The 13737-nt window shown below is 36.0% G+C and overlaps 1 protein-coding gene across 10 annotated transcripts in view; it reads right to left on the reverse strand.

The window, feature by feature from the left end:
- Positions 1–1271: 1271 nt before the first annotated feature.
- LOC129747966 (whirlin) overlaps positions 1272–13737 on the reverse strand; it is a 427024-nt gene continuing 414558 nt past the window's right edge. For all 10 annotated transcript variants that reach the window (XM_055742407.1, XM_055742406.1, XM_055742405.1 and 7 more), the window contains 3 exons: positions 10518–10709; positions 10351–10443; positions 1272–10286 (listed from right to left, as the gene is read on the reverse strand). In XM_055742407.1, coding sequence (XP_055598382.1) covers positions 10158–10286; positions 10351–10443; positions 10518–10709 — 414 coding nt within the window. In that variant the 3' untranslated portion in view covers positions 1272–10157. The remainder of the gene's footprint in view (positions 10287–10350; positions 10444–10517; positions 10710–13737) is intronic.

Here is a 13737-nt window from a genome sequence, read left to right on the forward strand (position 1 = left end):
TTTACATCATTTTTATTTTACACGTTGCTAAATTTTACATCATTTTTTATTTTACACGTTGCAAAATTTTATATCCGTCATATATGATGCTTCTTTTTATTTACATCATATGTGATGTAATTTTACAGATTTTTTTGGTAGTGTGTATAATGGCAACCTTTTTCGGCAAAAATGCATATTTACTCTGACTCATCGTTCATCTGGTAATGTCTTCTGCTTTTCTTGTATTGTACCTGTCAGTTGCTCGCTTGGCAGTATTTCATTCCGGGATTTTCGTTCTTTAAGATGATTCATCCCATAAACGCTTTTTGGCAGTAATGAATACTCGGTACTCAAGTATAAATTTCTCACTGAAAATAATGACTGCAAGGGTCTCCCGTGACTTTCTGTCTATTTTGTCTTCCCGAACAGGCATTGTTCTTGCCAAAATGTGACAAATCTGATATGAATAAGTTGTTTGACTTCCGTGTACGCTACTTCTATATCTTCTTTTATCTCCAGAGACTAGAGCAATAATGTATACTCAATACTCAAGTGTAAACTTTTCTCCGAAAACAATAGAAACATCTTTCTATAAGAATGTTAATTTTCACTAATACCTCGTTTGTTTTGTTATTTTCTAATGTCTTTCTCATTGCTCAACTGTCAGAAGCACTTCGGTGCCCATAGATGTCATCGCAATAAAAAAAAATCCGCCCATTATTTTTTCTCATTTTAATATATTTTCGCATTTCGGTAATACTTTGGTTTGCTAACTCCCTCCTAGCGCTCTCTCTCGCACAACATTTTTTTTTCTTCTTGTTTGTTTTCCTCTCTTCCTACCACTGACGCGCGCGCTGCTAGTTCGGCTAGTGGTTAGTGAATTTTTTTCTGTTTTTTTTTTTCTTACCACCAACCAGTGCAGTCCGAGAAGAAATTGTTAACTGATAATAGTTTCCATATATATATTGTTTTTTTTTCTTTTGTTTTTGTTTTTTCCACCTGCTGTTTTTCTTTTTCTTTTGTTCGAATGTTTTCCCACCTTCCATCATCGTTATTTTCTCGCGCTCGCATTCTCGCAACAGTTTTGCTTTCTTTCTCTTTCGACTGATCAGTTGTAGGTTTAAACATAATCAGTGTGGCAATTAGGTTGTTTGTCTTTTTGTTTTTTTTTCTCTCTTCTCTTCTCTTCTTTATTTTATACAGGTATATATAATATATAATTACAATGATTTAATAATTGAAAAACTTAACGATTTCTGTTCGAATCGGCGGCTGTTTGCTATGATCTATTTTTTGTTTGTTTTTGTTATTTTTTTTTTATTTGTTTATTCTTAGTATAGTTTACCCTTGCTTTCGATTAGCCGCAGTTTAGCGTGTTGTAGATGTTTCTGGTTTGTTTACATGTTTTTTGTTGATGTTTTTGTTTGTATATTACAAAGGTTTCTTGACACAGCTACTGATGGTTGCAGATTTTAGCTCCCGTTTTTTTTTCATACATTTGTTTTTAATTTGCAGATAAGATGAAGCAATTGGGCTAGTGTCCAGTGTTTTTGGTACCGAAAATGTTTAGGGTGTCCGAATTGTCTAACAGAAAACAATAGTTGTACAGTTTTTGCGTGAGTTTTGATTGGAATTTTGTGACCGAAGCTCCGGAAGCGATTTAACAAAAACGAACTTTAAATTCCTCATTCGATTGTTAAAAATATAATTTGTCAACAACAATATCGTTCCTCAAGGATTTTTTTTGTCCCGATTGTGGATTGATCTACTTTAAATATCTTTTGTTTTTGTTTGTTTTCATTCGGTTATATTCGCTTGAGGGTGTAATCGAAACATTGAGGTTGTGTTTTCTGGTTCTGTCTTTGATTTGGAACTTATCTGTTTATACTGGTTTTGTTCCATGTGGAAAACATCAATTCGTTTCTGTTTGTTAAGATTTTTTTTTCTGTTTACTGGTGAATATTTTTGTTTGTTTGTTGTATGTAAGTTTAAGCCTCCGATAATGAACTATTCACAGTGAGTTTGGTTGATCTGGAGATCAGCTCGAGTTTTAAAAAAATCTATTCCTTTAGTCGACTTTAGCTGTTGTTTTCTGCAGTTGAGTTTTTTTTTGTTTGTTTGTATATATAGATTAATATCGGTAAGTACGAGTGATTCTGCTTTCTCTCGCTTCAATTTAACTCCTCGAATTTTCTCTCTCGTTCGCATTCGCTCTCTCTCTCTCTCTCTCTCTCTCTCTCTCTCGCTTACCCTAGTATTCGTTTAACAGCTTGCCTTAGCCTACACGTAAACAATGCGCGGTCGCCATTCTGCTAGCTATCTCTTTTAGTTGTTTTTTTTTTTTTGCGAAAAGAGAAAACGGTGACAGATACGCTACCTTTTTCACCTTTCACTGCTACATTCATATAAGTTAGTATTTTGTTTTGTTTGTGTTTGTTTGCTTTGTTTTTGGATTGAGTATATGCGTTTTTGTTTTTTTTTACTTCTCTTTATCTTGTTTTATTAAATGGGTTTGTTTATTTTAAACAATGAGATATTCAGCGTTGAGTTTGCTATTGCGATAATGTAGCATTGATTTGTTACCTTGCCCTTATCTAACTGATCTGCTAGTTTTGTATAAATGCACCGTCTATTTACATCACTCGTACGTTTTATAATTCATCGTTTTCGTCAGTTTTTTTTATGTCTTTTCTGCACACATACACTCACTCCAGAGCTCGTTGACTTGGAGTTGTTTGTTAGAATTTCAATAAACCCTTTGCCTTTTTTGCTTACACATCGATCAGACTGTTTTGAGTTCTATGGTATATGGATTCTATGCGCACAAAGATGCTATATATGAAGCTTCATGCAGTTGTTTACTTTCCCTTTCTTTTGTTTAGGTCATAAGATTCCATTGAGTGTCGCAATGATCTATTTGGAATCGAATACGAATGATTCAATTTGTTTTGAAAATCTGACTGGGTGTCTAGTTTTTTTTAAGAAAAAGTTATTCTGTAAAGATTAAAAAAATTTAAAAAAAAACTGGCATCACTGCTTGTTAATGGCAATAAAAATCATCAACTCAAGACGAAAACTTCGGCATAAGTTTTTCGCGTTTGGAAAATATTTCAATTCTGATGATGAATTCAATAAAGTGATTTTTGAGTGAATTGGAGCTTGGATTCCAGATTCATAATGCGAATTCGGAAAAGGATTTGGAACTCAGTTTTCGCTAATCGGCTTCAAAATCCCGATGATAAATTTTGAAACGGAAATCTGATGCTAAAAATTCAGATAGAGATTTAGAATTTGGATTCGCTCGGATACAGACTTCGGATTCAGAATTCGGATTCAGAATTCGAATTCGAAATTTTAATTCAGAAATCAGATTCGGAATAAGAATTCTTATTCAGAATTCTGATTCCGAAGCCGGATTCCGAATTCAGATTAGAATAGGGATTCCGAACTCGAATACAAAATTTGGGTCCAGAATTCGCATTCAGAATAAGGATTCAGAACTCAGATTCAGAAGTCGGATTCAGGATTCAGATTCAGAATTCGGATTCTGAATTCGCATTCAGAATTCGGATTCAGAATTCAGATTCAGAATTCGGATACAGAATTCGGATACAGAATTCGGATACAGAATTCGGATTCAAAATTCTGATTCTGAATTCACATTCAGAAGTTGGATTCATAATTTGGATTAGGTATCGAAATTTGGATTCAGAATTTTGATTCAGATGTTAGATCCTGAATTTGGATTAAGAGTTCGAATTCAGAAATCGAATTCATTACTCGACTTCGGATTCAGAAGTCGAATTCAGAATTCGGATTTAGAAGTCGGATTCGGAATTCGGATCCAAACCTCGGATTTCAAATTCGAATTCAGGATTCAGATTCAAAATTTGGATTAAGAATTCTGATTCAGAATTTGCATTCAGAAGTTGGATTCAGAATTCGGATCAGAATTCGCATTCAGAATTCGGCTCTGGAATTCGGATTCAGAATTTTTATTCAGATGTCGGATCCGGATTTAGGATTCGAATAATGAATTTCGATTCAGAATTTGGATTCAGAATTTGGATTTAGAATTCGGATCAAAAATTCAGATTTAAAATTCAGGTTCAGAATTTGGATTCAAAATTCGGATCCAAACTTAGAATTTAGTATTAGGATTCAAAATTCGGATTCAGAAGTCGGATTCAAAATTCGGATCCAACCTTCGGATTCAGAAGTCGGCTTCGGAATTCGAATTCAAAATTCAGGTACAGAATTCGGACTCAGAATTCGGATTTTGAATTGAAGTTCGAAATTCAGAATTTGGTTTTTGAATTTGGATTCAGAAATCGGATTTAGATTCAGGTTCACAATGCGGACTAAGAATTTGGATTTTGGACTTTAGTTCAGAATTCGAATTCAGAATTTACTTGGTTTAAAATCCCTGAGAAAAAAGAAAAAAAAAGGAATTCAGAATTTGGATTAAGAATTTGGATTCAGAATTCGAATCCAAACTTCGAATTTAGTATTAGGATTCAAAATTCGGATTCAGAATTCTGATTCAGAAGTCCGATTCAAAAGTCGAATTCTGAATTTGGTTTAAGGATTCTTATTTCGAATTCAGATTCAGAAGCCGGATTCAGAAGTCGAACTCAGAATTCAGATCAGATTCAGAATTCGGATTCCGAATTCGCATACAAAATTCGGATTCAGAATTCGCATTAAGAAATAGGTTGCAGAAGTCCGATTCAAGAGTTGGATTCAAAATCCGGATTCAGAATACGGATTTAAAATACTGGTTCAGAATTAGCATTCAGAAGTCGGATTCGGAATTCGGTTTCAGAATGCGGATTCCAAATTTGGATTCAGATATCGGATTCAGAAGTCGGATTCAAAATTCGGATTCAGAATTTGGATTCAGAATTCGGATTCAGAATTCTTATTCAGAATTTAAATTAAGAATTCGGATTTCGAATTCGAATACCGAATTCGGATTCAGAATTCGGATTCAGAATTCTTATTCAGAATTTAAATTAAGAATTCGGATTTCGAAGTCGAATACCGAATTCGGATTCAGAATTCGGATTCAGAATTCTTATTCAGAATTTCAATTAAGAATTCGGATTTCGAAGTCGAATACCGAATTCGGATTCAGAAGTCGAATTCAAAATTTGGATTCAGAATTCGGATCAAGAATTCAGATTTAAAATTCAGGTTAAGAATTTGGATTCCAAATTCGGATTCAGAAGTCGGATTCAGAAGTCGGATTCAGAATTTGGATTCAGAAGTCGGATTCAGAAGTCGGATTCAAAATTCGGATTCAAAATTCGGACTCAGAATTTGGATTTTGGATTCAAGTTCAGAATTCTGATTCAGAATTCGGATTCAGAAGCCGGATTCAGAAGTCGAACTCAGAATTCAGATCAGATTCAGAGTTCGGATTCAGAATTCGGAAACAAAATTCGGATTACGAATCCGAATTCAGAATTCGCACCAAAAATTCGGATTAAGAAATCGGATTCAGAAGTCGGATTAAGAAGTTGAATTCAGAAGTCAGCTTCAGAAGTTGGATTCAGAATTCGGATTTAAAATACTGATACAGTATTTGCATTCAGAATTCGGATTCAGAATTTGGATTCAGAATTAGCATTCAGAAGTCGGATTAAGGATTCGGATCAGAACTCAGATGCAGAAGTCGAATTCAGAATTCTGATTCATAATTCGGATTCAGAAGTCGGAATCAGATTTCGGTTTCGGAATGCGGATTCCAATTTTCGATCAGATTTTAAATCAGAATTAGAATTTAGAATTCGGATTTCAGAGTCAGATTCCGAATTCGGATTCAGAAGTCGGATTCAGAAGTCGGATTCAGAAGTCGGATTCAGAAGTCGGATTCAGAAGTCGAATTCAGAAGTCGGTTTCAGAATTCGGATTAAGAATTCTGATTCAGAAATCAGATTCAGAATGCAGATTCAGAAGTCGGATTCAGAATTCGGATTCAGATTTGGATTCAGAAGTTGGATTTAGAAGTCGGACTCAGAAGTCGTACTTAGAAGTCGAACTCAGAAGTCGGATTTAGAAATCGGACTCAGAAGTCGGACTCAGAAGTCGGACTTAGAAGTCGGACTCAGAAGTCGGACTCAGAAGTCGGACTCAGAAGTCGGACTCAGAAGTCGGACTCAGAAGTCAGACTCAGAAGTCGGACTCAGAAGTCGGATTCAGAAGTCGAATTCAAAATTAAAATTCAGAATTTGAATTCCGAATTCGAATTTAGAACTCGGATTCAGACTTTTGATTAAGTATTCGTTTTAAGTATTGATGAAGTTCTCAGATTCAGATTTTGGATTCAGAATTGGGATTCAGAATTCAGAATCAGAATTCGGACTCAGAATTCGGATTCAGAATTAGCATTCAAACGTCGGATTCAGAATTCGGATTCAGAAGTATGATTCTGATTTCGGATTCAGAGTTTCGGGTCAAAATTCGGATTTAGAATTCTGTTTCAGAATTCGGATTTTGAATTAGCATTAAGTAGTCGGATTCAGAGTTCTGATTCAGAATTTGGATTCAGTATGTGGTTTCGGAATTCGAAAATAGAATGCTGATTCAGAAGTCGGATTCAGAATTCGGATCCAGATTTCGAATTTTAAATTGAGATTCAAAACTTAGATTTAAAATTTGGATTCAGAATTCGAGTTCAGAATTCTGATTCAGAATTAGCATTTAGAATTCGGCTTCAGAAATCAGATTTACAATTCGAATTTGGAATTCGTATTCACCATTCGAATTTGGAAATCGAGTTCAAAATGTGTATTAAGTAAGATGAGAAATCGACGAATTTTCCAGATCAAACAAAAGTTTCATCAGAAAATATGAACTCCAGTCAGAATTGAGCTTGATTTTCACTAATTTCCACGTTTGCGTTCTGTATTTTTTCGACCATTTATCACAGCAAGCTTCCATCGAAATAATAGATCAAGTTCTCACTGAAACTTACAATTGTTCCGTCGTGGTGAAGCTTTTGAATCGCAAAAACTACTTCAATTGGTTGCCTCATCACATTCGTTTCGTAACATGTTTTTCTATATCGTAGTTTTTTTTTTAAATTTGTTTTAAATCAACTTTTAAATCTTCACAAGCACATCGTTAAGCTGTACGTTTTTTTCTCATTTTTTCGTTCGGTTATGATTGTTTCCTTGTTTGTGAAGCGCTCTGGTTTCACTGATTTGTTTTCCTTACGTTTTTGCCCTTGTTACCGGTTTGCGCGGGTTTTGTTTTGTTTTTTTGTTTCTTAACTTTTGAAAGAACATTTTACCTTCAGGTGGGTTTTTTTGTGATCACTGTGGGTGCCGATAAGCACGTGGTTACTGATTTTCTCATGTGTTTCTGTTTTTGTTAGGTTTTTTTTTATTTTAAATTACTTCAAATGTTTCTGTATTTAGAAGGTAGATTGAGTTTCGCTTTAGAGTATCAAATTTTCGTTTCGTTCTTGGTTTTTTTTCTGGTTGTTGTTTGTTTGTTTAGCCATTCGGAAGATCAATTTTTGTTTGAGGTTCCTTACATTTAATTAAGCACAAAACAAGCGGAAAGCTTCAAACTCTATAGTCGGGCAACTCGTTTACTTTGGTTTGGTTTGGCATTTGTTGTCTGGCAACACTGACTGCTTCGTTTCGTTTCGCGGCGTATTCGTTGGAGTGGGATGTCGGTTGCCAGGCAACATCTTTTTTTTTTGTTTATTTGGAAAGGAAATTTGAAGCCTCCCTATTACACGGCATAACAGCACACCACGCTACGCATTTTGCCAAGCACCTCCGACCGCGGTCAAATTCGATAAAAGCTCGCTGCGGCGCTAATGTTCTGAAGCATTGTTGTTATATTTTACAGACAAATACAGACGCGCACACGCACACACACAGTTGCACAGGCTGCCAGTTGTTTGATTTGCGGTTGTTGTTTTGCGGTTGTTGTTGATGTTGCGGTTGTCGACGTCGTCGTTGGAAGGATACAAGTTCAGGACAATTTACAAAGCTACTAGCAAATCAGCAAAAACACAATCATTCCCTAGAACACGCTCAACGATCGCTTGCGCGGCATCGTTTCACTTTCATGGTTGTTCCTGGGTTTTGTCTTTTTTTTCTTTTTTTGTTTACATCAATGAAAACAAGGAACGCAGCATTAATGTGTTTAGACTCATACCATTTTTGTGATTGTTGTTTCGAATTTTTGCTAAGTCTGTCCGTGATGGTGATGACATTTATGGTGATTTTGTGTTGTTTGTCTGCCAATATTTGTATGCCTGTCTGTCTGTCAGTCTGTCAATGATTGTTGTGTCACTTATCCGATAAATTCGTTATCACACGAGCAGTAAAGATTTAACCGTATCTATTTTTTTTGTTAAATTTAATTCACGCAAGCATTTGTCAACAAAGATTGCCCAAACGTGACAGTTGGCGGTTGTCAGCTGTCATTTCATTCCAAGCTAGAATCCCAACTAACGGTCACGTTTGAGCACTAGCCGATTATAAAAGCACACACTTTGGTGGAGTATACTCCGCCAAAATACACACGCATCGTGTCGTATTTTTGTTTTGTTTTGTTTATAACTACATAGTTAGCTAACTGGTTAAATTTGCTGTTTAAATTTACGCGCGTACTATTTAAAATCGCTTACTTGGAACCGAAAAACGAAAAAGTTCGAAAACAAAAAGCGCACTTACCCACGAGTCAACAAATAACGAATTTATTTATTTATGTACTTTGATTAATCGTGCCTTTGCTTGCCCGGTTGTTTGTTTTTTTTTCTCTCTTTAATTTTTAATTGTTGTTTACTTGTTCAGATGCTGTCTCGGAATCGTCGCTCGGCATCCGGGAAACGGACGATTCGTTCGATTTATTGCAAGTTTTATTACTCTTTGGTTACACCCGAAGTCGTCTTTTGGCTGCGTGACGGTTATCGAATCAACACTGTACTGTTTTGGTTTGTTTGTGTGAATGTTTTGCGAGCATCCCTATGTAGGAAGTTTTCCCCGGGCTGCTTCGGTATCGCAAAAACGTTGCCTACCCAAAGGCGCTTTTCAGCTGGGCCACGTTAAGCGTTACTCGAGCAGTTTTGAAAGCTTTCTGTAAGAAATGCGCAGTGTGTCATGTGTTTGACTTAACTGAAAAACGTTTGGTTTTCAGTTTTGTTAAAGTTGTGTTTTCAAACGTGATTGGGTCATATTGTTTTTTTTTTCTTGTTTTCTCTTGATCTTACGTTTGTTTTGCTGTTTAATGGATGGTTATTTACACTTCTATTCTCCAGTGTAACATCCCTGACGGCTAGAATATCTCTGAATTACCGCGAATAAAGAATTCTTTCTCTCATCTCTCTTCTGCTGATTGTTTTCTTTTGATACCATAACGAGTAAATCAAACAAACTAACTTAAAACGGAAGTACAGAAAACGATAAAGAGCGCTAATACTTGGGGTTGTGTCGTTCGTGTGCAAAGTTACTAAAAGGAAGCCTAGAATGATTGTGTCCGCAAGCTTGCGCAAATCAAAAGTTGCTTGCAGAAATGTTCCGATTTCCAGTTTAACTGAGCATAGAAAGAATTGAAAATTTCTTATCATTCGTTCTGTCTAACAGTCACAACATCTATATAATAACGGCAGTGATTTTGCGTTTCTTTTGCTTCCTTAACTATAACATTGTTTTTGTGAGTGAAGTTAGCTCACCAAACTCTACACATCACCCTTTGCCCGAGTAGATCCAGCTCTTAATCTTAAAGTTTCATTCTAGCTTATAAGTGTAGTACGTGTAATTAGTGCTATTTTGTTAAAGAGTTAAGGTAAAACTAAACAATACTAACATGAAAGCTCTAGGGTCAAGGAATTGTTTTCAAGACTTCTTTCAAATCTTCATAAACTTTTAAAAATAAGTAAACAAAGCTTTGAAAACATTTCCTTTTGGAAAATTCGGTATCCAATGCATCGAAAACACAAGAACTTAAGCTGAAGCCAAAGAAAACCCAACAGAAGCAAATGGAACGGAAAGCGAACGGAAACGGAAAGCGAACGGAAACGGAAATCGTTTTTTTTTTCGTTCGTGTAACAAAAAAAATGTTCACTTCATCATTCTATCAGCGGTAAGGTCGATCCCTTTTTCTGGCACTTCAGGATTATCCGGATCGCTAGCCGGCAGGGATAGCAAATGCTATGCTTCTAAAAATATTAATGCTGTTGGTTTCGGTTCTAGGTTTGATTTCTTTGCTTCGACTACTAGAAACGTGATGTCATTTTTGTCGCGTGCGGCGAAGCATTCCGCTATCAGTCGTGCGACGTCCTAAAAGAAAAAAAAAACAGTCAATTTTAGAAAACTCTTCTGAATATTCTAAGAAGGATCTCACCTGATGATGCATCCCATCGACCTTGTTTCCGTCGACCTCCAGTATCAGCTGACCCACCTCCAGTCCACCGGCATCGTATGCTGCCCCGTGTTCCTAATTCAAATTTAAATTTAAAAAAAAAATTAATAATCGAAAACAGATATTTTCAAAAAAAAAACTCCTCTTACGTGGATGTTGATGATCCGGGGCAGCGGATGTTTGGTGTTGGCGCCGCCCTCGATCGCAATGCCCAGGATCGGTTTCGATTTCTTCACCGTGATGTGCAGGTTGCCGCGGTGGTCAGGTACAATGTTCGGGGCCTGGTCCAGGGAAGGTTCCAACGCGGACCCATTCTGGTCCAGGGGCAGTCGCTGCATCGACTGGGTGGGCGAAATTGGAAATTGTCTTAGTTGCTATTGAGTGAGCTTGGTGGATGTCATGTTTTTAGCTGGATAGCGACACATGTTGGTATTTTTTTTTTTAAATTTTTTATGTTGGTTTCTAGAATTTTGTCAATCGATGAACTGCATTTCCAGACAAAAGTAATCAAAATTCATATAACTATTCTACTTGAAAAAAAAAATCTAACTACTACTGATAACTGTTAAAAGTGACGTAAATCAGATGAGATGGGTTCTAAATTAATTTTGAAGTTAATCCCTCACGGGTTTTCAATGGCTGTACCCCAAGGCGCCAACTGCAACGTGGATAAAAGGTTGGAATGTCATAAAGATGATAAAACGGCTAGTCGAAACGAAAAAAAAAAATAAAAATAGAAAGTTTCAATCAAAATAAATTTTTGCGAATAGTTTCATGTGCTTTAACGCTTTTCAATTAAATTTTACCGATTCACATCAGAACTGATGCGTATATCTTAAAATAACTGTAACATAAAACTAGATGCACATAATGGATGAATTCTCATACCAGATATTATTAAAGGTTCTCTGGATCACAAGGATGTAAGAGCTATAATAATCAGTTTTGATATCTCAATCTATAACTACATGGTGCTAAACTCATTTTTTACCTTTTTTTAAACTTTTTCTATTGAATCTAAACTGCTCGATGAGCGATGCCAATGCCGATGGCCAATGCGAGCTTGAACAAATTGACAATTTCATCAATTGCGGTTCATCGCGCATTTGCAGCACATTCCTGACTCCTGACATGCTTTCAAAAGCGCCTGCAATGCTGCAAATATAAACCCTCGTTCAGGACAGAGTGCGTTCAAGTTGTTCCCTCAAGGGGGGGGGTAGGGTCTAACGGGTATAAAAAAACACCATTTTCACGAATTTTTTTTCTAGAGCTATCGTTCAAACAAATGTATTCAAATTTTTTGCATTATACGAAGCATTGTTAAAAGAACATTTAGTAATTTTTTCGTAGAAAAATATTGAAAAATGAGCCGGTGACGTAGCATTTTCGAGGATGCCTTTTAGAAAACAGGATTTGCGGTGGACACTGTATCTCAGCACAGAATCATCTGAATTCAAAAAATCAGAGCAAAATATTTTTAATAGATGTTTTTCTGGACCCCAACGTTTTTATTTAACTTAAAAATATTTTTAAGAAATTTTTGTGGCTGTTTGAAGTAAAAACTACGATTTTTCACTTAAAAATCCGCCATTTTTCACCTGTAAAATCTCCCCAAAGTAAAAAAATCAAAAAAGAAAAACGTTGGGGTCTGGTATTTTATATGTAGAAACTATGTTCCAAATTTGAAAAGAATCGGATAAGTAGTTTTCAAATGACGATGTCCACGGACTTTACAAATGTGCTTTCGAGAAAAACGCGTTTGAAGTTTCTGCTCTTGCTTTCTTGCAGTATTAGATATTAGGAGATAAAGGCCTATAACTTCTACCGTTTTGATTCAATTGACTTGAAAATTTGACACAACATTCTTGAAATGTTTTACAATAAGAAAATAAAAAAATAAAAAAATCGATTTTTTGAAAGTGTTAGACCCTACCCCCCCCTTAACGATGCGCCTCCTCAGATTATCAGAATTAACGAGAATTCGGATCTCTTTCCGACGCTATGGAGCGAATGTTTAAACTACGAAAAAGGTGATAATATGGTATTTGACGCCCAAGCATGCTTAAGCAGGCCAGCTTTAGGATACTTGGTCGGGGTTTGACCAGACCGTACTGAACACCATGAACTTTATTTCGAGATTGGTAATTGAGTTCAAACTTCACTGCCCTACCAATTGGCATCATTTCATAAGATATCATATTTAGTCATTTTACCAACAAATTTAGACTCCTATCAAGACATTGAGGAGTTTCTGGTTGATTCATGGCTCTACGTTTAGGAGAAAATAAATTTTAATAACGATATGATTGTGATGATATCAGTTCACTCTGGTCGATCCAAAGTGTTGAGAAAACTGCCATGTAATCAACGAATATTTAAATAACCTGGTGCTAAGAGCAATATTGTTTTTTTTGTGACATCTCAAAAATGATTGTATCGAAAATTTATAAGAGAATGGCAGAAATTCCAAAGGCAAACACGTTCTAGAACGAAATGATTTACAATTTAATTTTGATTGTATTTTGAGGCCTCTAGTTGATTATGTTATGATATTTGTTGATCTATTGAAAATTGTATTTTATTATTGCCAAGCAATCAGAATTCCCTTAAACAGCGTTCAGAGAAGCGTAATCAGCTCTCGTTTCTGTCTGAAGAGTATGCTATTCAGCCACAAATTTAAGTTCTTAAAGCCATTTTGAAGTTCATTTAAGTAACTGAAGAGAATTCTATTCAGCCTCGAGGAGAAGGTCAAAAAACTTCTACGCGCCGAGAAAAATCCTGTTGACAGATTACTCTGACAACCAGATGACAGATTCCAAGATTGCCGGTCTATCATATTGATTTTGATTTTAATTTTATAAACCGTATTCTTTTTCACCTGGAGGCAAACTAGTGGCAACCTAGGTTCGCTCCAACTGCTGTCATCGTGCTCATTTATTGCTCGAGAGGCAACCTAGGTTCACTCGAAAAACGGACGGAGTCGCCCTGAGAAGAAAGTCAGTTTTGCGAGAAGTTCACCAATATTCTCAACGTTGTTGTCAAAACATTAAACAGCCGTTTTTGGCTGAAAGCAAAACAGTTGAAATAATGATCGGGAAAATGATTATTGCTACGATTTTGAACCTCTCAGCCAAGCAAAATCGTACTATCTGCTGCCCAGTGCAATCCGGACACGAAAAAAGGCAATCCGGATGTGAAGAACCGAATGAAGAAATCCAGAAGGGAGAACAAAATGACAGCTGCATGTAAACATTGCGCTCGTTCTCACGCACACCTGCGTATGGAATAACTCGAAATCCGAAAGTCGTTTTTTTATTCTGACGGTTCCAGAGCCAAATCCGGAATCAAAAAAAAAACGCCAATAGTTTT

This window comes from Uranotaenia lowii, chromosome 2 (genome assembly GCF_029784155.1).
Source record: "Uranotaenia lowii strain MFRU-FL chromosome 2, ASM2978415v1, whole genome shotgun sequence".
Taxonomy (NCBI): Eukaryota; Metazoa; Arthropoda; class Insecta; order Diptera; family Culicidae; genus Uranotaenia; species Uranotaenia lowii.